Source organism: Macaca mulatta, chromosome 12, assembly GCF_049350105.2.
Source record: "Macaca mulatta isolate MMU2019108-1 chromosome 12, T2T-MMU8v2.0, whole genome shotgun sequence".
NCBI classification, from domain to species: Eukaryota; Metazoa; Chordata; class Mammalia; order Primates; family Cercopithecidae; genus Macaca; species Macaca mulatta.
The window spans coordinates 52,887,479-52,911,710 of NC_133417.1; the positions used below are offsets into that span (position 1 = coordinate 52,887,479).

General features: G+C 34.9%; 2 protein-coding genes across 12 annotated transcripts in view; one reads left to right on the top strand and one right to left on the bottom strand.

The window, feature by feature from the left end:
* The window catches only part of ACVR2A (activin A receptor type 2A), an 86,919-nt gene extending 67,432 nt beyond the window's left edge, over positions 1-19,487 (top strand). For both annotated transcript variants that reach the window (XM_077956938.1, XM_077956939.1), the window contains 7 exons: positions 3,833-3,976; positions 5,910-6,053; positions 7,074-7,219; positions 8,890-9,004; positions 11,657-11,795; positions 14,694-14,824; positions 15,758-19,487. In XM_077956938.1, the coding sequence (XP_077813064.1) occupies positions 3,833-3,976; positions 5,910-6,053; positions 7,074-7,219; positions 8,890-9,004; positions 11,657-11,795; positions 14,694-14,824; positions 15,758-15,952 (1,014 nt within the window). In that variant the 3' untranslated portion in view covers positions 15,953-19,487. The remainder of the gene's footprint in view (positions 1-3,832; positions 3,977-5,909; positions 6,054-7,073; positions 7,220-8,889; positions 9,005-11,656; positions 11,796-14,693; positions 14,825-15,757) is intronic.
* ORC4 (origin recognition complex subunit 4) overlaps positions 19,058-24,232 on the bottom strand; it is a 91,568-nt gene continuing 86,393 nt past the window's right edge. For all 10 annotated transcript variants that reach the window (XM_077956940.1, XM_077956941.1, XM_077956943.1 and 7 more), the window contains one exon: positions 19,058-22,690. In XM_077956940.1, the coding sequence (XP_077813066.1) occupies positions 22,502-22,690 (189 nt within the window). In that variant the 3' untranslated portion in view covers positions 19,058-22,501. The remainder of the gene's footprint in view (positions 22,691-24,232) is intronic.

A 24,232-nucleotide genomic window follows, 5' to 3' on the forward strand; every position in this document is an offset into this window, starting at 1 on the left:
TGTTTATAAGGAAAGTGTTCCCTATCTTTAAACAATGTAAAACACTGGATCATTGCCAACTTTTAAAATACTAAACCACTATTCTCTTTCCTTCACTTTTGTAACTGATGTGTCATTTTTCATTTCATTCTGGATATGAATCGTAATTTCTTTTGCCTGTGTTTTTTCTTCACAAGCACGCCTTTCATATAATGATAGAGGTAAGATGCATTGATGTTTGTTTTATGGTTGTGGAACTTTCTGTGGATGCATACTAAACATTTTGTTCTTAGATTTTTGTTGTTACTGCTTTACTGTGCATCCTCTATAACTTATACATTTATGTCATAAAGGGTTCTCCCCCACCCAGCTTTTATTATTAAAACATGATTGATTTGACTTAGTAATGGCTTTTAGTTTTAAGGGACTAACAGTATTTATATTTATTTAAGGTAGGATGTGGAAAAAACTATTTTACTTGATTAGAAGTTAACACTAATGGCTCCATTAGTCTCAAAAACCTTGTATTGGTTAATTTTTATAATATGTCATTAGCTTAAATGTCAGCATGTGTTCATTTTTAACAGGAGTCGATTTTCTAATCCAGCCCATTGTATTTAAATGTGAAATAGATATTTTTAGATAGCTTCATCTTTGGCATCTTTAGTAAATGAACTAGCTACAGGAGTATAACTTTTGATGATATATTGCTATCTGAGGTTTAAGCGTTTAATTAGATTAAAATTCATCCTTCAAATGGAGAACTCAGAATAAGTTAAATGATCAGAGATGACTTTGTAGCTTCCCACCTCTAATAATTTATTCCACTGTTGGTTATAGTAATGATATTGGGTAGAGGTTTGGGGGCAGGGGATTACTTTTTACAGGTTATCATTTCAGTATGTCTTCTCAACCTGATGTCTTCTGATACCATAATTTTCATATACAAATGAGTAAAGATGAAATGTAATCAGAACCATGTTCTAATGCATATCTTTTTAGTTTTGCAAAATAGCATGGATATTGTAAGAGAACTGGACATTTAGGGAAGGTTTTAGGAATTCTGAAATCCTTATAGTTGCCTCTCTGCTCCCCATTGGTTTCTCTGTGTAGCCAGGTAAAGCCGTATTTTGTGGATGACATCAGAAATTGCTTGTCATTTATGAAATTGGTGTCTACATTTGTCTTCCCAGGGGCTTATATATTTTAAAGGTATACATTTTTATTTTTAGAATCGAGTATTGATTTTTTTGTGAGTAAATTACTATAATAATGCCAATTAACTAAAAATCATTTCTAATATTCTTAGATTATAGGATGAGTAAAACTTAGAGATGAATTTAAAGTTTCATTCTAGTAATTTTTTATTTAAAAAGGCTTAGAGATTTTATAATCTGTGCTACAGTTACTCATTTTTGAACCCAGTCCTTTGAGTATTAAAGAATATTATTTAAAATTCCATTGAAAAGCTCATGCCATTACTAAAGTTTTTGAGATTCTACCCCATGAAGATCTTGTAGACCTTTTTCTCACCCTTTCAAAATTGACCAGTATTCTTTTTAATTGAAGCTTTTACCTTTTAAGTCATTTTGACAATAATATTTTTCTGGCTGTTACTATACAGTATTGAATAAATTATGGTAAAAGGGTGATAGATTATTTCTTTCTGAAATAATGGTAGCTTAGAAACTTGTTAAACAGAGCCTTGGGAATGTATGGGAACTTGAAGTATATACATTTGGAGAATGCATAATGAACTTTTTTTTCTAAATTTAGATATTGAAAATTATGTTTTCTAAAATGTTATACTAAAATCGTAGTTTGAATTGCTAACATATTAATTGTGGATTAAAAAATCTATATCTTATTTTATAGATTGAATCATATTCGTGGTGTTGGTATCCTTTAGAACAAAGAGTGGGTAATGTGTAGATTAACTATGGAGACATTACTAGTCAATATACATAAAAGCTATTAAAAATCTTAATATTGAATTTAGTGCTGTATTCCCTCTACCTAGTTATTTTTCCTCTTCAGCTTTCAGCCATTTTCTGCATACTTTAGTTTTTAGTTTTTGACATCCCCTCTGGTTTGAAACATAACTCTCTACCTTACAAACATTTTCTGTTTAGTTTAAATATGTCTTTATGCAGTTACACAATAACTCTTCGCCCTTGAGGACTGAATGGTTTCCTTTCCTCTAGAAGAGCAGTTTTCAAGCTTTTTTTTCTCCTTTCTCCACATGCATATAAGCAGTCTGCTCCAATCAGTAGAATCTCTCAGACAGAGATGATCACTTGAAGAATGAGGGAGGGAGGGTATAGTTTTTAATAAAAATTCTCTAGAGGTTCTTGTGTCCCCTCCACTGAGAATCACATTTGAGAGCCTATCCTTCCTATAAGATTTATATCTGACTTCCTTGACCCGTCACTCTACTAAACAGAAACGTTCTTTCATGTTTTGAATGTGGAAAGGACAAGAAACTTTGTAGACAAAAAAAAAAAAAAGTCTGAGTTTGAAATGAGTCACAAGAAGTCTTCTGTTTTATCTTACTGTTTAAATAAGAATTCTAAAGCCGTTTTATAAAGATGGTCTCATTTAGAAGAAGAAATTGCATGTTTTTCCTATATAACACCTTGCAATGTTTCTGTTGCTGAGGTTCTTTCTAGTACACAGTACACTTTTAAAACTCCTGAGTGGCACCAGTGAGCGGAGGAGTGATGCCTAAAGAAAGCACTAACTGTCTTTGAGGCATTAGAAGAAGAGATAAAAAGAAAGGCAGAGAGAGATGCATTGATCTGGGATCACATAACATTTCCAAGTGTCTGAAGTGCCACCCAGTGTCATCATATCAGTTGCTTTTGCCACAGAAATTTTAGTTCCTCTTCAAAATACTCATTATGCAGCCCTCCAAACCCTTCTGTTGCTTTTCTCTGGAAGCTTTCCAAAAGGCTTCCTGCGTCTTGCTTTAGTTGCAGATAGGGAACTGAGAGAATGCTTTCAATGAAGGGTTGCATTCTGCTTTGATAGGATTCCCTTGTGATTTGTAGATGCTATATTCCCATTTATATATTATGTTTGCTCTATTTTTAAAAAACTATAGCAGTGCACGTTTCTTTCATATACCATATCCTGTTAGCTACTGTGATGACCACTTCTTTTCTGGATTTTTATTTGTACTTCTTTGCCAGTCAGTTCCAGAACACAGATAATTTTTTTATCTTGGATCAAAGGGATGAATTGTTAATATGTTTAAAATTAGAATAAACCAAACAGTTTGGTTAAAGAAATATTTACTTACATATTTCCTGTATGTGCTTTGTATTTAATATACCTATCTGCAATGTGTTTAAGAATGACTTGTGGGTATCTCTGAGATTAATGAAGAAAAAATTTAAACAGTCACTGGAGAAAGTAATAGATCTTAAGGAGAGGTTTTTGCTGATACATAGTCATAATTTGCTGTTTCTGGCACCTTTCAAATCATCCTCCTCGAAGTACACACTGGATGAAACAAATGAAATATTTTTAGGAGTATTCATAGTTAACAGAAAATCTTAGTGGGGAAAATTAGTGAGACTGGATCAGAAAGATTTTAGATCTTTTCTCCTGTGGTACATATAAAGCAATAATGCTGAACGTTATTATGAAAGCTCTTAATTCAGGTTGCCTGCCTTGTGATCACTATAGATAATTAGTAATCTAATTATGGCAAAATTGAAGTTAATGTCATCCATATGTGTTTACTGTTTCTGTCAGTTGACTTTTCAGTATACTCACTTTTTTTCTCATTTCCAGAGTTGATATGTATCATATTCTGCTTATTTATAGTATTATTATTATTTATCTGTAGGACCCAGGACCACCCCCACCTTCTCCATTACTAGGTTTGAAACCACTGCAGTTATTAGAAGTGAAAGCAAGGGGAAGATTTGGTTGTGTCTGGAAAGCCCAGTTGCTTAATGAATATGTGGCTGTCAAAATATTTCCAATACAGGTATGTTTATTGCAGTTTTGTCATCTTACATATATGTTTTATGGCTAGGTCATCATAACTCAGAAATAGTCTCAAAACAGAAGCCATACGTTCCAAGGTGGTTCTTTGTGATACTGGGGAAAGCAGTTAGCTCTTTTAATGCCTGCCTTTGCATCTGAGAGATTGAATTGTTAGTATAACAATCATTATGTTTGTGTGGAGTGGTGGAATTAAATGAATGCATAGGAGATCTTTTGCCAATGAAAATTCTATAGAAATGTTAAATAAAGATAAGGATTCCAATAAACAAGTCTAATTGAGTGGTTAAATTTTAATATCCCCCTACATTGTCAGAAAAAGCAAACAGAAAAACAAAAGAGTAGTATATTTTGTTTTGGAATTGGTATTTGGAGGTATATTACCAGACTTGACTTACTTTCATTCTACTTTGAGTGTTTAATTATTTCAGTTTTTGTTTGATGCATTTTCAGAGGCAATCAAGACTTCAAATAGTTGGTTTATTGTTGAATTGTTTTTATTTTAAAGGTTGGCCGGACTTCTCATAAAACTCTGATCTAATGTACCTTTGAGCTCTTCTTTTGTTCTGTTCTGTTGGTGGTGTAGGTTTATGAGGATTCTGTCCTCCCCGTCTCTTATATACCCTGGCGTCTCACGATATCCGTGGCACCGATGTCTTGGTTGGATTTGGTGTCACAGGCTCTACCACTACACTTAGAGAGTGGATCTTTCTTTTTCCAAAGTTGTCATATAAGCAATTTCTTTGTCTTAATATACCTAGATTTTAAGCTTTTTACCTCCTCTGTTCAGTCTATGAACTGTATTACATAGAGTTTATGAACTATATTACATTTTTTTTGGTAGCTATAAACCACAGTTTAGTTTTCAGAGAGAAAGTGTATTCTATTGTGCCAAGATTCATAAGTGAGATAAGGGAAGAAATTATTTCCATGTGTAAGGAAGCATAAGGATGAGAGAAAGGCATTTGGATGATATTAACTTAAGCCCAACAACAGCAACAACAGTAGCTAACATTTGATTGTATGTTTTTCTTGGGTCAGGTAGGGGTGTTTTACATATATGAGTGCTCACTAATATGTGTACATATATTGCCCACATGTACGTAAAATGCAACATATAATACAACAATTCTATAAGACAGACACTACAATGCCTGTTCTACTTAATGAGGACACTGAAGGATTATGTAACTTGCTAGAGGTTAGTGGGAGAGCCAGGATTTAAGTTTGAACAGTTTGGATGCAGAGGATTTCTAAGGGTTTCTAACCATTATGCTGTGGTACCTCTCACTATTACTGTCTTTTAGTAGTGAAAAGAAACTAATCTTTTATAAGAAGATACTTAGTAGACATGGATCGCTTGCAGGCACAAATGAATATATGGTGTCTTAAATTATTGCATTGCATATGTATGCCCCTTGCTTTCTCATTGACTTTGCAGGGTATGCTAAACATTTTTTGAAGGATGTTTGATATTATGTTAGTTTTTGAAAAGAAGATGTTTTCTATTTAGAGGAAGTCATTCTGCCTGAATTTCATCTTTCAAGGAGATTATTCTGAATAGTACCACAAGTAGCTTCACACCATGATGAAATTACAATGTAATACTTGCAGTAACTTATGTGTTGCCATTGTAAGATACAGAATGCAGCATTTCAGATCAACTTCTGTGTTTGTAAACTAGAAACACAGAAAAGTACGTTTTGAGGGAATGGACAGGGCAGGCATTTCCTATAAATTTGTTAACCTATTGTCAGAGCTTTTTTCTTATTACAAAACAGAACAAAAATTTTTTAAAATACTTTTTTGTTTTGTTTTGTTTTGTTTTACTTTGGAACTTATTTGAGTAATCTCTTAGACATGGTTTATTTACCCGTATTCCTTGTGTTCTTACTATTCTTTCTTTTTGACTCTAGGACAAACAGTCATGGCAAAATGAATATGAAGTCTACAGTTTGCCTGGAATGAAGCATGAGAACATATTACAGTTCATTGGTGCAGAAAAACGAGGCACCAGTGTTGATGTGGATCTTTGGCTAATCACAGCATTTCATGAAAAGGTAAAACTATTTAACGTTTTACTTTAGTAAAGTCTGAATTGGCCTGCGTACCTAATGTTAGCTATAAATCCCTCAGCGTTATTTTTCGAGACATGTTATAGTTGATTAATATTTAACCTGAAAATAAAAATCATTCTTGAATAAAAATGTTTTAAAAGGTAGTTTATTTTAATAAAAGAGCAAAGATGGCAAATTTTCAACCTAAAACCCTACTCATATAAACCACCCTTTTGTTCCTTATTTCTTGTGCTGTAATTACTCTTACAAACATTTATTTTAGTATAGGTAATGCTTAGTAATTTTCACTTACCATTTACAATTCATTTTGATTACATGAACCATTTTTTTCAGTTTTAATCAGTCTTGCTTAGTGACAAAACCAGAGTCAGGAAATTTATCTCATCTTTGATCTGTCACTAACTTGCAGGGTAATTATCACCAACACATAATTGCTAGTTTTCCTCATTTTTTCTGCTTTTAGAGTCAGTGTGAAAGTACCATTAATGAAGTAGGAAATTATGTTTTTGGTAATTGGTTTCATCATTGTGAAATGTAAGTGGTTCTTTTACTTCTGTTAATTCTTGACCTAAAGGACAACAATAATCTCTAGAAGAATATTCTATATATTAGTTGTTGTTTTATGTTGTTATTTTGTGTTCTGCTAGTCCCACGATGTAAGAACTCTATAGTCAGGATATTTTAACTATTAAAATATTTTCTAGAACCTTAGATATTCAGCTAGTGTTTAAAACAAAAAACTTCTCTTATGGATTGGTGGAAATTGACTATTCTTGTAACAAAAGTTTAAAGCTCTGGTATTTCTTTCTGGTCAAATGTTTATTAATGTGAAATGGAAGGAAATTTTAACCATTCCAGAAAGATTGTTTCTTGGATATTATTTTTCCCTGAAAGGAAAGATAATGCTGCCTTCCACAACTTCTTATAGGTAAAAAGAAAAGTCTCCTTATACATACGGCCTTTGTCAAGAATGTAAGTTTCTATTTTTCTGTCTTTTTTTAGGGTTCACTGTCAGACTTTCTTAAGGCTAATGTGGTCTCTTGGAATGAACTATGTCATATTGCAGAAACCATGGCTAGAGGATTGGCATATTTACATGAGGATATACCTGGCCTAAAAGATGGCCACAAACCTGCCATATCTCACAGGTAGACTATATTTGTATTGTTTTCCCAGGTAATTGAGTATACATTTACTAAACTTTTAAGCCCATGGGTAAGTTTTAATTTTTCCTTTGTTATTCAGTCATGCTTTACAAGACAGTTGGTTTTCATTTGTTTTTTAAAGTTAGCTTTGAGATTGGCCAGGAAGTATTTTGGATAATGTATATATTAACATTATTGGTAAAGTTTAATGATCTACTTCATCTCATTTCTGAAAGCATGATTGAAAATAAACTCTATTTTCTCAATCTCAAAGGAAAAAGACATTTGTTTTACCTCAAAACGTGATATACTTTAAAGATGATTATAAATAGGGATTATTATCCAAGGGCATGTAATGAAGGAGAGACTTTGAATGTCTCCCTTGCTTGTTTTTTGAATGACCTTATTATCTTTACCCTGAGCCAAGGTAGAGGGCGGCATCACTTAAACAGTTGTCCAGTGAAGAAATAGTTCTTAGACCCAACACTTGTCATGCCCGCAAAAGGAAAAATGATTGCGTCTTAAACATGGAATTCAGTTTGCCATGTATTTAATTTTCTTGAACGTGGGATTCAATTTGTCGTCTTGTGTTCAATTTAAAGATGGTTGTTTGAAAAGTAGGCATTAACTGATTCATGGAACAGGTACTTAGCTGAGTGCCACCAGGTGATGTTTTAGGTTGCTGGGAGCCATTATTGTAAGTCAGCCTCTAATTTAAGTTCTGATTTTGCAAACTTTAAATGACGTCTACCTCAGAAATAACTCTTTCTTCTCACTTTCTTACATGCAGTCTATTGGCCTCTTCTTGGATTTTCCCTTGCTCTACCTGGCCACATAGGGAATTAATCCTTAAGAATCCCCAGAGTTATTAAGAAAAGGTCCTGAAAGTCTTTTGAAACTAAGATTGATTGGCTTTTATAGCATTTGGGAGTGTCTACTCTTGCTTTCAATATCCCATTCTTGGTCTATGTATCTGTACGTAAATTTAACCACTAGTCATGGCATAGATGTATTTAATTAGGGTATAGTAATCTCTAGGATGAGCCAGTTGAGACAGGTGTGTAGAAGAGGATATCTTATTGCCTTAAAACTGTTACCCTTTTCAGAACACCAGGATCTAGCTAGAGCAGTGTATGTTTATGGTAAAAAGTTTCTATTGTCCATGCCGTAAGATGCTTTTCTATAACTGGGTGGAAGAATATAAGAACCTCTATAATAAGGGATTATTCTAAAATGTAGGTCTGTACCAATAAACAGAAGGCCTCAATTCAGCAATATTTTAAAAATTTCTTCATTTTGGTTTAAATTTCAGTTTCTATGGGAGTTTGCAAGTAAGAACTCTAAAATATTATCTTAGAAAACAGTAGTTTTGTGATTGGTAGGTGGGTGACATAGGTAACATATCTTTTTGACATGGCAAATGTTTATATAACTGCTTTATAGATAGGATTCCTTCTTATTGTCCATGTTATGAATAGGAGTTTGTCACTGTGCTCTTGTGTTAAAGGCTACATGGGGGCTCTGAGCTTTTTCTTTCTCCCTTTCTCTGCATTTCATAATTTTAAGTAACTATTTTTTCATAGTGTACATATTCCCCCTCTTTTCTGCTTTCAATAAAAAATTTAAAACGTAACTTGTCTAAACTTAATTTGAATACTCTTTTTATTTGCAAGGGACATCAAAAGTAAAAATGTGCTGTTGAAAAACAACCTGACAGCTTGCATTGCTGACTTTGGGTTGGCCTTAAAATTTGAGGCTGGCAAGTCTGCAGGCGATACCCATGGACAGGTAAGGACGATGATTATAAAATATAAGAAAAAATAAACTTGTCCCATATTTTCTTAGAATGGCATGTCAGGACTGAATTAGTCTAAAATTGTTGTGGTGGTTAAATCAGCATCTAACAGTGTTATGTGTTAAAGTTTCTGAGGAAGACATTTTCATACGATGGTAGAGGACTCAGGTGGTTTAGATTAAGCAGTTCATAAAACAATAACTTAGACACGTGTCGTAGGATTGTTTTTGAAAAATTGATCAAAGAATAATCCAGCACCTTTTAATAGACCTCATTCTTAGGGAATTCTTCGTATGAACTTAGTAGTTTTAGTCTGTTAGTTCTTTCACCATATTAAGAAGAGTGGAAGAATAATTAGTCACTATCCTTACCTACAGTGTATTAAATTCCCTGTCCATTTTCCCATGCAATAATAGTTTATTGCTTCTTGTTGTTTATTGCTTCATTCATTTCTTTAATCAACGTGATGGCTTTTCTCCAAATTCTCTCCAGAGTTCAGAGCACTTGTAAACCCCTGAATTAGGTAACTCTGACATCTCTGTATGCCTCTATGTGCACAGAGATCTTAGTAATAGGAACCTCTAGGAAGGCCAGAAGGGAAAAGAACATTATCCATACATTTTATTCTCAGAAACTTTGAGGCTGGAAAAGATGTTTTCATTCCTACAAGGTCACCTTTTATTTTTATTTATTTATTTATTTATTTATTTTTTTTTTTTTGAGACAGAGTCTCGCTCTGTCACCCAGGCTGGAGTGCAGTGGCATGATCTTGGCTCACTGCAGCCTCTGCCTCCCGAGTTCAAGTGATTCTCCTGGCTCAGCTTCCCAAGTAGCTGGGATTACACGCATGCGCCACCATGCCCAGCTAATGTTTGTATTTTTAGTGGAGACGGGGTTTCATCAGGTTGGCCAGACTTGTATTCAGCTCCTGACCTCAAGTGATCCTCCCACCTTGGCCTCCCAAAGTGCTGGGATTATAGGCATGAGCCACCACGCCCAGCCAAGATCACCTTTTAAATCAGGGAAACCAGTTCAACCTAAAAGGTGACATCTTCTACAAAGCTGAATGATTCAGGCCTTTGACATTATCATTTCTTCACCTTTCATATCATGTAAATTATTTGACCAACTAATTCTTAGCTTTCTTTTCCCTAGCATATCCTGTTGGTTCCTGAGGACACGTTTTTTTAAGCAGTCATGGCACCACAATTTTTGGCAATATTGACTAACGGTTTAAGAATGTAGTTTGGGGTAATGGTCAGTAGCCATATAGCTCTAGAAAAGTTGACTGCAAATGTATATGGGAATGGAGGCAATTTTGTGGAGAATACTACCAAGGTTGTGTAGGAAGCCTGAGGACAAACTTCTAAGCTAATTGAATGATTGACTATCATAAGACTAAATTCTGGGAACATATTCTTAATTTGGTACCTCATAAGCCCTCCTTCCCCTATTTTTTGAGAAAAAAGTTTGTGACTCATTCATGTCATATTTTAACTCCTTCACAATTGGGTTCTATGATTAGTTAAAAATTAATTGCTTACAGTAATGACTCCTCGACTTGAGATTTCATGGACCAGAAAATTTCAAAAATATCTGGAGGGACTTGCATGTTATTGCACATTTTATATAGTACAAAGAACACATATAAAAGAGGTGACATTTTATGTCAACATGGTAAATAAACCATAATCTTGTAATAGAAGAGGTAGGTACTTTGGATGGCATACATTTACCTTTAAGAGAAAAGTAGGTTTTAGGGAAACAGTCACTGATAACACAATTAAAATAATTATTCAGAGTAGTAAATTTTTTAAAAGTAGAGCCACTTTTCCCTTTAATGTGTTCTCCTTGAACTTTAATGACCTGTCTTTATTCTTAAAACAATCTCTGTTACATGTATATTTGCATAAATTGCCCAACTTTTAATCTAGAGTAGAGATTATAGCCACCTAAGGATGGAGCTTTATGGACATACCAATATCTAGACTGTTCTCTAGTTCTGATATATCGTAAGTATGTTGTGATGTACCCAGCTATCTCACAAATATTTTTAAGCATTCATATATGAATGTTGTCAAGCACCAACCAAAGCTAGCTGTACTAGCTTAGTAACCATAGTTACAGTACTAAGAAATACCAAATTGTTGGGGACAGATATAAATAAAGGACTCCAAGACAGAAGAATTTATGAATAAACAAATACATAGATTTTGTACAGATAGAACTTTTTAATGTCAATGTGTCCTTTACTTAGCTAATTCTTTTTACAATATTAGTTTTTTTTTTTAATACAGAGAAAAGGCCTCAAAAAAGTTTTTTTTTTAAGCTACATTTCAAACAGTATGCAAAGGTAAAACTGCAAAGTATGCAGCATCCTTCTCCCAGCTGACCATCGGTTCAGTTTCTTGTGATTACATCCAGAAAGGGGAACATAAAAACTTCTAAGTCTGTACCAGCATAATGTCTGTTTGATGTATTCTTTAAGTATACGCAGAAAGGATCTTACTATTTATACGCTATAGTCTGGTATACCTTACCCTGGTAATAGACCACATTTGGTTTTGATTCATCTTACAAAATCATACAGTGTTAGTTCATAAAGTTAATGAATGAGTACTCTTTGCTTTTAACATCTTTTTCAGGTTGGTACCCGGAGGTATATGGCTCCAGAGGTATTAGAGGGTGCTATAAACTTCCAAAGGGATGCATTTTTGAGGATAGATATGTACGCCATGGGATTAGTCCTATGGGAACTGGCTTCTCGCTGTACTGCTGCAGATGGTAAGGGAAAAAATATTTTTAAAAAAGATATATATGCCTACCACACATGTATGAAAAGGGATGATACACTCCAAGGTAATATTTTAAAGTACAGTTTTTTTTTTTTTTCTTTTTTTAAATTGACTCCAAGAGGTGGTAGAGAATTCAGGAGGCAGAGGAGCAGAGTGTGGGGTAGGACAGGAAAGGAATTGCTATGTATTGATCCTTTACTAGCTATGTTACTGGACACTTCACATACCTTAAGGTTATTTCCTAAAAGAGCTTCAGAGGTAGTTATTATGCTTTACATATGAGGAAATTGAGATGCAGAGAAATTAAGTAGTTTGCCTACTTTAGCCTCAAACTGGTGAATGATGAAACCTAGATTTGAAACTCTGATCCAGACATAGGGAGAGGTCTGCTTTAAGGTCGTATGGGTCGTGCCCCCCAGGTTAAAGGGTTTCTATTACTTGTTCTTGTTATTGAAGCCCATGTTAAGTCTTATAGATATTTGTTTTTATTTATTTATTTTTCTGGGTAAACTTTCAGACGATATTCCTAGTGTGACAGAACTATAGTGTTTCAAGCACTCTTTAGTATTCCTTCATAAGGTCTTTACTCTGTCTTCAAGTATGTTGCGGCATTTTTTGTTTTGAATAATATAGGCAAACTTGCTGACTGCTGAACTCCTAAACAGATGTAAATGAGCTCGATCTGTTTATTAAGTTTTAATTTATAATTGTCTAATGCCTTCCTGTGATTGTCAAAGACCATAGGAAAATTAACAATATTTTATTTTCTGAGTACGGTAATAGGCTCTCATTGTAGGACAGATTGCCACTGGAATATGAAATTCAATATGGGGTACTAGTAAAGGGAATTTAGTAGAGTGCTCAGAAATGGGCACATAGTCTATAGGCATCTTCCAGGATTGAGGGATTGGCTTGGGAGTCAGTGCTAAACCTACGAAAAGTTGAAGCAATTTGGGAATGATTTTAGAAGTCTTTAGGAAGAAGAGTAAGAATTCAGAGTATTTTGACTCAAAGTGGAAGAGGAATTACATTTATGATGTGCATTTATGGAAGCAGAAGTAGGTTAGATGGCAGATATTATAGGAAAATATATTTTATAAGAACTTGATTAATATGAACTCTCCATAGCAAATCATTGGATTAAGTAATTTAGGAGACACAAGACCCTGTTCTCAAGTAACATACAGTTTAGTTAGGGCAATAAAATATATCCTGGACAATTAAATCTAGAGTAAGCTAAGTGTGAGTTGTCTAGCCCATTCCCTGGTACTTAGGTATTCCGTAAATGTTTCTGGATGAGCGCAATACTTAAGAAATACAAGCATGTGTTTTAGGAGTTTAGGGGAGAAATTGCTTTGTTTATGGGGAAGAAGAGTTATCCGAGAAGTTCTTTTGGAAAAAGAAAAGGCTAGATACTGCCTTTTCTTAAATACCATGAAATAATTTCAGAGTCAGGCATTTCTGACTCTTATGTCAGAACCCAATTCTTTAGTCAGAAATTGGGGTAGAGAGGATAGTGTGAGCATTAATTGCTAAAGTAGGTGCTTTCACATTTGTTGATGGTTACTTGTTTGTTAAATGAAGTAGTTCTCAAACTTTAATGTGGCATACCAGATTCTTAGGAATCTTGTTAAAATTTAGATTCTGACTCAGTAGGTCTGGGTTGAAGCCTGAGTCTACATTTCTTAAAAACTAAGCTACCAGTTGACGGCAGTGTTGCTGGCCTGTAGACCACATAAGTGTTGGTTGAATAGACACCTTAGAATGTCAGTACTCTGTCACTGGAAGTGCTCAAGCAGAGACCAACTGTCCAGCCATAAAGAATTCTTATATTTGAAGAGGGGTAAGTTAGATGACCCCTTTATGATTCATTGTATTCTATCCAGGAGTATTTACTGCATTTCAAGAGCTTCACAAAATTTGTGTTTATGCACACATATAGCTGGTCACTGATATTGCTCAGTGGTGACCTGTGTCTGTCAAAGTAAGGCAGTCCAGCAATTAAAACCACAGACTTCGGAGTTATTCAGAGAGTTGGGTTCAATTCCAGCTCTACCGTTTAACAGCTGTATGTCTTTGTGCAAATTATGTAACTTTTCTGAGCTGCTTGTAAGGTAAATAGAGGTAGTGCCATCTTAACCCTGTGAAGTAAGTAATATATGTAAAGTTCCTGATCAGGATAGGTGCTCACTGGATATTAGTTATTATTAACTCCTAAATACAGTTTTCTATTTATCTGAGTAGGCCTAAGAAAAAAGGAATTATTTATATTGTTTAATCTTGTCTATGAAGGCACATCCTGACTTGTTGGAACCCCTAGTTGGAGAGCCTGTTTGTGATTTTCTAAAAAATTAAACGTACTTTTTGGCAGCTGTTGTGAGGGAGTATAGAGAAGAGGTATGACTCTGAGGTGCATAATTCCTCATGTGGGGCATGCAGGGGGGTTGGATATGCCATAGAATAAGCATGGTTATAATACATTGAACCTAGAGTCTCCAGAGATGGAAGCACCACTGTTAACATTCTGATCTGAACTGTAAGGATTGAGTACCCTAAAGGGATATTATATAACCTTAATTTACAAATACTGATTGTTCCTTATGTCCTCTATGCAGATGGAAATAGGCATCCTTTATACCTAGATAAGAAAGCTCCTTATACAATCTTTAAGGAAATTACATGCCAAATTATAGACCTTTTCATTTCTCATATGTTAGTTTGGTCACACTATGGTATAAGTATAGTTGAGAATCTGTTTCTCTTCTGTCCTCATAACATGTAAACAGTTGGGAAAAGGTGACAGAGTATATTTTAGAAAGTTTTTACCAGTTTGAAAGTCAGGAGGATTTTAATGAAAATGATTTATTTTTCTTTTCTTACTTTTCAGGACCTGTAGATGAATACATGTTGCCATTTGAGGAGGAAATTGGCCAGCATCCATCTCTTGAAGACATGCAGGAAGTTGTTGTGCATAAAAAAAAGAGGCCTGTTTTAAGAGATTATTGGCAGAAACATGCTGTAAGTTATCCAATTAGCTTTTCATTTGAAATTCCAATAAAACACTTTTCAGAGGAATTATTTATCTCTGCACATTTCTCTTTCTTCAAGTATTTTCTGGGAGGTGATCTTCACACAGGATATTCTAGAGTTCTGGATGCAGAATTAGGGCTATGTCTGTATACCCCTGAAGGTGATTGTAAACTTATAGAGCTTTAGAGGGCTTTTGTCTCAATGGTCCTGCGCAGAAGAGTGTGTCATCTAGTTTCCCAGGGAAAAGGCATGCCAGACTCGGAACCTGTGGATAGTTGGGTAACTTTGCTGATGACCACTTCCAATATGATAACATTTTAGAAAGTGTATGAAGCACCAGGTTTTTTCCTCTCTATGGGAGTTTGTTGTAGCCTTTTGATTTCAGCTTAGAGAAGACTTTCAAGTCTTAAGAGTGCTTTAAAACTAGAGACCAGGCACACAACAGTATTGCCTGGTTATTTTGGTCTAAATACAACTAGAAACATGGCTAAAACCAGGCAGATAAATCTCAAAAGGGGCTTTCTGCTCTTCTGTTTAATTGGAAGATAGAAATGCTGATATTAACTAAGAAAACAATAAAAATGATTAGGTCCCCCTTTATCCTTGATTTTTGAGTCCATTTGAAGGGTTAGCATTGAAATGACCTGGTTTGTGAACAAGGGATAGAGTTTTTTTTTTTTTTTTTTTTTTTGGGAGTTAAAAAAAAAATTCCTGTTGTGATAATCTCATGCTTAAAAAGAAAAAAAATAGTTCTCTTTATGCTTTTCTTCATGATTCTGCACATGGTATTCAATAAAAGTGAATGTTGACAGAAACTTCTTTGACCCAGAAAACTAGCCATTTCTTCATGAAATTTTTATTCTATTTCCTAATAGAAAACAAAAATTGCTGTGGCGTTTGAGTATGTTTTTCTCCTTTTAGGGAATGGCAATGCTCTGTGAAACCATTGAAGAATGTTGGGATCATGACGCAGAAGCCAGGTTATCAGCTGGATGTGTAGGTGAAAGAATTACCCAGATGCAGAGACTAACAAATATTATTACCACAGAGGACATTGTAACAGTGGTCACAATGGTGACAAATGTTGACTTTCCTCCCAAAGAATCTAGTCTATGATGGTTGCGCCATCTGTGCACACTAAGAAATGGGACTCTGAACTGGAGCTGCTAAGCTAACGAAACTGCTTACAGTTTATTCTGTGTAAAATGAGTAGGATGTCTCTTGGAAATGTTAAGAAGACCCTTTGTTGAAAAACGTTGCTCTGGGAGACTTATTGCATTGCCGACAGCACAGATGTGAAGGACAAGAGACTAAGAGAAACCTTGCAAACTCTATAAAGAAACTTTTGAAAAAGTGTACATGAAGAATGTAGCCCTCTCCAAATCAAGGATCTTTTGGACCTGGCTAATGGAGTGTTTGAAAACTGACATCAGATTTCTTAATGTCTGTCAGAAGACACTAATTCCTTAAATGAACTACTGCTATTTTTTTTAAATCAAAAACTTTTCATTTCAGATTTTAAAAAGGGTAACTTGTTTTTATTGCATTTGCTGTTGTTGTTTCTATAAATGACTATTGTAATGCCAATATGACACAGCTTGTGAATGTTTAGTGTGCTGCTGTTCTGTGTACATAAAGTCATCAAAGTGGGGTACAGTAAAGAGGCTTCCAAGCATTACTTTAACCTCCCTCAACAAGGTATACCTCAGTTCCACGGTTGCTAAATTATAAAATTGAAAACACTAACAAAATTTGAATAATAAATCAATCCATGTTTTGTAACAAATTCACTGTGTTATTTAAGGGAAAAAAGGTAAGCTATGCTTAAGTGCCAACAGTAAGTGGCCATTCGTAAAGCAGTGTTTTAGCATTTCTTGTGCTGGCTTGTAATGTAGGGAAAAAAAAGTGCTGTTTTTTGAAAAGATGGTGTCATTTCCCCCTTCTTCCCATGTTTTAAAGTCCCATCTTATATCCAGTTCCCAAAATTTGCATACTTACCTAAGTATTTTTTTTAGGTGTGCTGTGTTTGGGGAATATTTGAAAATTTAAAGCATGATATAAAATTTTTTTAAGTGAGCTGTGACACTGGAAAGCTCTTCATTTTGTCTTTTAAAATAGAGTTTTTTCTATTTATATATGTAAAATTGTAGTGTATTTCTTTTCACCAAACAGTGTGTGGGACATTCTTTATCACTGTTTAGGATCACCTCAGGAAGTGTCGTTACCCAGAATTCCTCACTGTCTGCTTTGAGACTTGTAACTTTATCACTATACTTCTGCTTGGTGCCATCTTGTCAGAGTAATATTTGATGTCTGTGATATGTAAAGAATTATCCTAGGATAGAGATATTAAACGTTAAGCAGATTTCAGATGTTACTGCTTTAAAACAAATCAGGGATAACAAATTAAACATATAACTTAAAATATGCAATGACATTTAGAGGTAACCAATGTTGATATAGGTAACATAGCCTAGCCACCGCCCCAAAATTGCTTTTACAACTAACACTGATATTAATTTAGGATAGTTCATGCCTTATCCTTGCTAAGAAAATGGAATTGATGGTAGGCAGGTGCCAAAGTGCTTTTCAAAACCATATTATGTTAGAATACAATTGGATTCTTCCTCAGATTTATACAGGCCAAAGTAAAACATTAATTTCCTGAATTTCCAGATTACCAATCAACAAATAGCCAGTATTATGCCATGTTATTTCTGTCAGGTCATTTTAAAATCCATACATTAATTTTATAAAAGAATTTTTTACATGTCACTGTCAGGAGCTCACTGTGAATGTGTTGTCTTAAAATGGTTATTTAACCACACAGTACACTACATTTTACATATATGTACGTAATCTCTGGGAATAGTAAATTATGTTACTTATAAAAAATACATAGGTCAACAGACTTTAAGCAGGGAGGAAAAGAAGAGTAATAGCGTCTGTGTGCCGCAGACCATTCAGAACTGTCATGCGTGTCCCCATGGTCTCATTGTATTCCTAGCAATTCCATTTTCAATGTTGAGTTCACCTCTATTTCAGAGTACTTGGTCTCTCAGTTTCTTGATCTGGCTTTGCTTCCATTTAAAAACTAATCAAGAAGGGAAAATATTGAGAATGTGCATACAAGAAAATCATTAATTTCCTGAAGATGAATTTCTACCTGTTGTGAACATTCAACTTTCTTTTTAAAAGTTAAAAAAAATCAAAACAAAAATAAACAAGGGATATTATGATGAATGTTTGGCTTATGTGAGTACTAGAGATAAATTTTTTTAAAACCAGTTATTCACCATATAAAATGTTTTCAAGTTAGAAAAAATTTTTAGGAATCCTGGTTATTGTATTTAACTGTAGCTAACCAATTTTAAAACTTGTATTCTTTTGAGAACTATGATTAATAGAAAAACTTTTTTATAAGCAGTAAAATAAGAATGTTCCAGTGACTACCTGTCCTTATACCTAGTCTTGTTAAAACTTTCTTTTGCAGGGTATTTAGTGTTTGGTTTACAGTCAGTGCAGAGTGGGCAAGTTAACAGAAAGTTTGAGCTAGAGATACTGGAAAAAAAGAAAGATCAAAGAATGAGAAAAATGGTGATCCATTTTGGGGCAAACTGAAACCCCCCAAATAACTCTTTCCTCATGTGTATGGTGCTCCTCATGACTCGTCTTGTATTTTGCCTTTCTGATACCCATCAGAACTGCTGCTGCTCTAACTTATACTCTTTACCTTGCCCAGATCTCCACGTAAGGAATGCTTTATGATCAACTTGCCATAGGACTGATGGATTAACCAGTGTTCGGCTTTATTTGAAGTCTATGCCCTGCACAGCTCTTGTATGTATTTTAGATGCTAGAAGTTTTTTTTAGCATGTGATGTGTGATTCTTGTTTGAATTCTAGGTACCTTGTGAATTCCAGAAAAAGAGACTGTGCCTCATGATTGTTAGTCCCATGAACTTGCACTATCTTTCATGGCGATGTTTTGAAAATACAATCAGGAAAAAACCCAACACCTTTGGAATTTAAAATAGAATCATATCATGAAATTTAAAAAGAATCTCTTTGGTCGCGTTTCCTCACCTCTAAGTAACAGCTACATTTAAGTAAAATGCAGGTGGTAGGGAAAAAAACCATGGCCAGATGGTGGTTTAGTGGAATAAACTGATTATTGGTCTTTTTTTTTTTTTTTTTTTAAAGAAAGAAGCGTCATCACAGATACTTTCCAATTTCTCTTTTTTACTTTTTTGAAAGATTACTTTTTAGGAACATTTGGTATGATATGCATAAAATTATTTATCAATTTGTGGGCAAAATGATACAAGTAGCATCTTGATTGAACATCATTTACCTCAGATATTCAACCAGCAGTACGTTTTTTATGCAGTCTCAACCCATATCCCATTTGTTACCTCTCAGAATATTGGTAAGCAGTTATTTTCGCTTTACTCTGTATTTCTTGTGTTTTGGGCACAGGTTATTGTACTACTGTCAAATCGTACTTGCTATTTTTTCTGCAAGTATTTAACAGAAAGCTTAAAATCCCCATAAAACCCCACCTTGGATAAGTGATTGTTAAATATTGTACAAATAAAATGTATGCTATCCCCATTCCATCCCCAAGTTAAATAAAAAAAAAATGAACATGGTATGATTTGCATATGCAGTTTTTCTTTAGCTATGTGTTCTTAAAGAGGGGAGTGGTAGCTTTGTAACTTACAGTGAGGCTTACACCTTGACAACTGCCAAGAATGAGGATAGTGGTGAGTGAAGGGAGATTTGTTAATTATGGTATTTCCCTCTATTATCGTCTAAACAGATTATATTCCCACTCAAGTATGTGTGTTGGTCCTGCCAGTATTAGGAAGCAGAGGCTTGTTGGCATTGTGTCACACAGCACACACCAATGGATTCTCAGATTTTCTAGGGTAAAGGTGAAGGACGGGGCAGCACTTAGATTATGGTGGTTTGAAAGAAACAGAATTGCTTTCTAAACCAGATGAGGCCGAGAATGCGAACCATGGTGAAATATGCATGGAAACTCTACAGAAAATACTGAAGTGTTTCTTACAGTGTTTTCTGCAAAACAGTGATTCGTTAGGACATTAATAGGTATTATGTTTTCAACATGTACAGCATTATGATACAGTAAGTTTGGACCAAACAGGCATTCATTCCCCAGAGTCTTTCACGTGCACGAGAATCAGTCATTTTAACAAGAATTCTGTTTCTGGTGGGCCACTTGGAGGGAACACAGATGTAAAAAACACACTGAAATATTCCTCCTTCACCTGCTTGTCAGTCTGAGGTAGTCAGATTAAAAAGCAGTTTGTGCTTTTTTGGTTCTATTTTTCCTCCTCTAGTAAATGAAGAAAGTATCTTGAAGCTATATGTGTAAGTTTACATTATTCTTGAACCGCTTTTTAAACTAGGGTTTTTCAGACTTGTTTTTATTAATGACAGTTCAAGCAATTTAAGAGATGAAGTTAGCTCAAAACTCTTGCAAATAGACTTTAGCTTTTTTGTATGAGAGAATATGGAAAGGCCAACAATCAACACTGCTCCTCCCCACAAAAATGCTTTGGGAATATAATACGCATATGCTTCATTTGTGTAACTTTTCCTAATGTATTTTTTGAATTTGCTTTTAACTGTTTCATGTTTACCTCAATTGGTACTTAAAATCTGTATACTTGGTTATTGATAGATCTTCTGTAGCTCTTATGTAGCCAATGAGACAGATGAGGGCTGTCAGCTTTTAAGTGACATCTTAAGCTAATAAGAAATTGCAATCCTCAAGTCATTTCATGAGGCTGTTACCCTTTAAGACAAATAATACTTTCCTCAAATAGTTTAGAAAATTTTTAAAAGGGTCAGTTAGAGCGTAAGTGTAAAATTCTTGCTTCTAGTATATAATAGTGATGTTACCATGTTAAGTATTTTGGTGAAATATCCCCTAAAAATGTGTAGACTATGGCACAGAATCAGTATGCAAGCCTTAGCCTGAATGAGACTGCTGAAAAGTAAATGACAGGGATCTGAATACTTAGAAGGTTTGACTTTTTGCAGGGAAGGAAAGGCTATGTATGCAAAAGAATATGTTGTAACTACTGAAGAGCTACTTTTATGCACAGAAATTTTTTATTCCACTTTGTATCCAAGATTTCATTAAAACATTGTGCCTTAGAGCATACTTTAAAAACTATTTGGTAAGGAATCCACTGTCGAACTTCAGGTTTTAATAGCACTGCCTTTGGTGTTAAACTGAGTTGAATTCCAAGCCTGCTGGCTATTCCCAGCATTGCCACTGCTTTGTTAGTTTTCTAATCTGTAAATAACAGTACCTACATCTCACAGGGCCTCTAACAGTTAAATGGATTGTAAGCTGTACAAGCATAGGGACAGTCTGTCTTTTGTAAACCTCCCATGCACACAGTAGGCAATCAAATATTCTTGAACAAATGAAGTCACTTAAGTGCTTATTAAATTTCATTTTAAATATATGCCTCTGTTAATTCATGGATCTTGGAACTTACTTAAAAGACAATGCTTTTACTGACATTTCCACATTCCTCAGGGATTTACTGTTTGATACAGGTTCAGTTAACATTGCCATACATGTCTCATTACTTTTGGGAGTGCTTTTCCAGAAATCTCTGGTACAGTCACGTCACTTCATGATGGGGCTATGTTCTGAGAAATGTGTCTCTGGGTGATTTCATCATTGGATGAACATCACAGAGTGTACTTACACAAACCCTGATGGTATATAGCCTGTTACACACCTAGGCTATACATACAGCCTAGCCTATTACTCTTAGGCTACAATGCTGTACAGAATGTTACTGTAATACTGTAGGCAACTGTAACACACTGGTAAACATTTGTATATTCAAACATAGAAAAGGTACAATAAAAATATGGTACAGTCTTACAAGACCACCCTCATATATACAATGTCACGGACCAAAATGTTATGTGGTGCCATGACTATACTTGTTAAGAAGGCAAATTCCAATCCTTTTGACCTATGGTAAGCTCAACAATCTGTAATTTTAGAAAATCCTACAAGGGATTCTGATGTGGATGGTATGAGTACCACATTTTGAGATATCTAGAAGAAAAATCTTCAAACTCCTTGGCCTTTTCCTTCCATGTGAACCATCTTCTGACTAAGCTGGTTAGTCTCCTGAACTAGAAAACCTGAGTCTGGGATAGAATCCAAAATTTGCTTGTGGACAGAAAAAAACCCTGCAGCAAACCTACTGTACCAAAGGTTACTTATACTTCAGTTGTTACGATTGTTTTTTTACTCCTTTGGTTTAAGGTTTGTAAAGACATCTAGCTGTTAGGTTGAAGTGAGCTCTTCAAATAGACCATTATATATATAAGTGTTAAAAAAGCACATGGTCTAGTCCCTAAAACAGTCATATTTTATTCTTCTGAACTGCTACTTACAAAGTAATCTCAATTACTGAAATTATAAATCATGTAACTGTTCATGATTAAAAGGCAAGACACAGCCAAGACAGTAGACATGCAAGTCTCACATAAATACAAAAATATTTATAGAATGTTTAGTATTATCATGTTAAAGGACAATAGTTTTTCGTTCTCTACAGAAGTATGAATGAAATGCCAAAGTTGAAGTCACTGGTTATATTCATAACCAGCTCAGTGAGGATGTTGCCCACTGCCTCACATCTGTAGGACAGTTGGGATATTTCTGCAGAGCATTCATAATTTGAGTATTATCCAAAAGCAGTTTCATCAGCTGGTACTCTCTCTGTGAATTTCCTGAAGTTCTTTCCATGGGCTTTATTAATTCTAATTGTTGCAAGTGTTCAAAAGCCTGAAAGATGAAAGAAATAGTTTAGGTTGAATAGGAGAGGAGAGTAACAACTCTCCTGGTCTCTCCCAGAGAACAGTTAGTGTTTTGGTCAGCTGCAGAACAGAGTACTGGGAAACAAACTAACAACTATCAACAGGACTAAAAAAACTCTCACAACCCCATAAAAAACTCTATTATCAGGTAAAACAGTGTCAATGCACACTTACTTGTCCATATATTGTTGAATGTAAACATGGCAAACTTTAATTCAATATATACAATAACGGTTTTCTTCCTGGCCTCATTCTCTATCATAGTTCCTCCTAGTACTTTAATTAATAAAGTGTTTCCAGTTGTCTGTAAAAACCTAAGAATCAGATAAGACTTTCTGATCGATTACCTAAGCTACTCAGATTTGCATTTATATTTTGTCTGTCTCTACCTTTGCTTTGCTATGTGAAAAGTTAACAACTGTAACAAAGAGGGAGGCAGAAAAAGACCCTGGAGTCAACTAGGCATATTCAGCTGATCCTGTAAGTAAAGGATTCAACAGGGTGGTATGGACATGGAGAGGGGACAGGCTCCTGTTTCCTCTAAGAAGTCAGACTGAGACTGTCACAACATTCTTCCATTTTCCCCATCTTAATAGGGCTCTTTCCTGTCTGCTTCCTCTTATCCTTAATATTCATGTATTGTATCTTTTCTGACCTTCAGTGTTGTGTTAGGTACGTTATTAGGGTATGAAAAAAACGGAAACCATTAAATCATGATATACTAACCATTAAATAACGATACACTGAAATAGATTCCTGAGGATTCTATTACATTCTTACAACTCACTGTAAAAAAACATCACTGGAGCATATTCTCTATGTATCACATAAATTCTTCTGATAGAGAAACAGCTCAGATACCTTCATATCTGCAAATGAGAAAATACTGGAGGCTGCAGGTATTAGAGCTGAATAGAACTGTGCAGATTTAAAACATTTCTAAATAGCAAAATACTTCATTATTGAAAATTCAGAAATGAGCAGCTACAAATTATTGAGAATTTAAATGCAGGCCGGGCACAGTGGCTCAAGGCTGTAATCCCAGCACTTTAGGAGGCCGAGGTGGGCAGATCACAAGGTCAGGAGTTAGAGACCAGCCTGACCAACATGGTGAAACCCTGTCTCTACTAAGAATACAAAAATTAGCTGGGTATGGTGGTGCACGCCTGTAATCCCAGCTATTCAGGAAGCCGAGGCAGGAGAAACGCTTAACTCGGGAGGCAGAGGTTGCAGTGAGCCAAGATTGCACCCACCACTGTACTCCAGGCTGGGTAACAGAAGGAGACTCCATCTCAAAAAACAAAAAACAAACAAAAAAACTCAAAAAATTTAAATACTTGGGTAACCTTTCCATTTTCACAACTCTCACAAAATAAGACTATTAGGGGAAAAAAACCATCCAGTATTGTAAAATACTTTTCCTGTTTCTTTGAAGAAATGGCAGTGCTCTGTACTTACTTTTGTTGCTACAGGAAATGAAATTCTGATTACTAGGGCCTACAAGGGATGC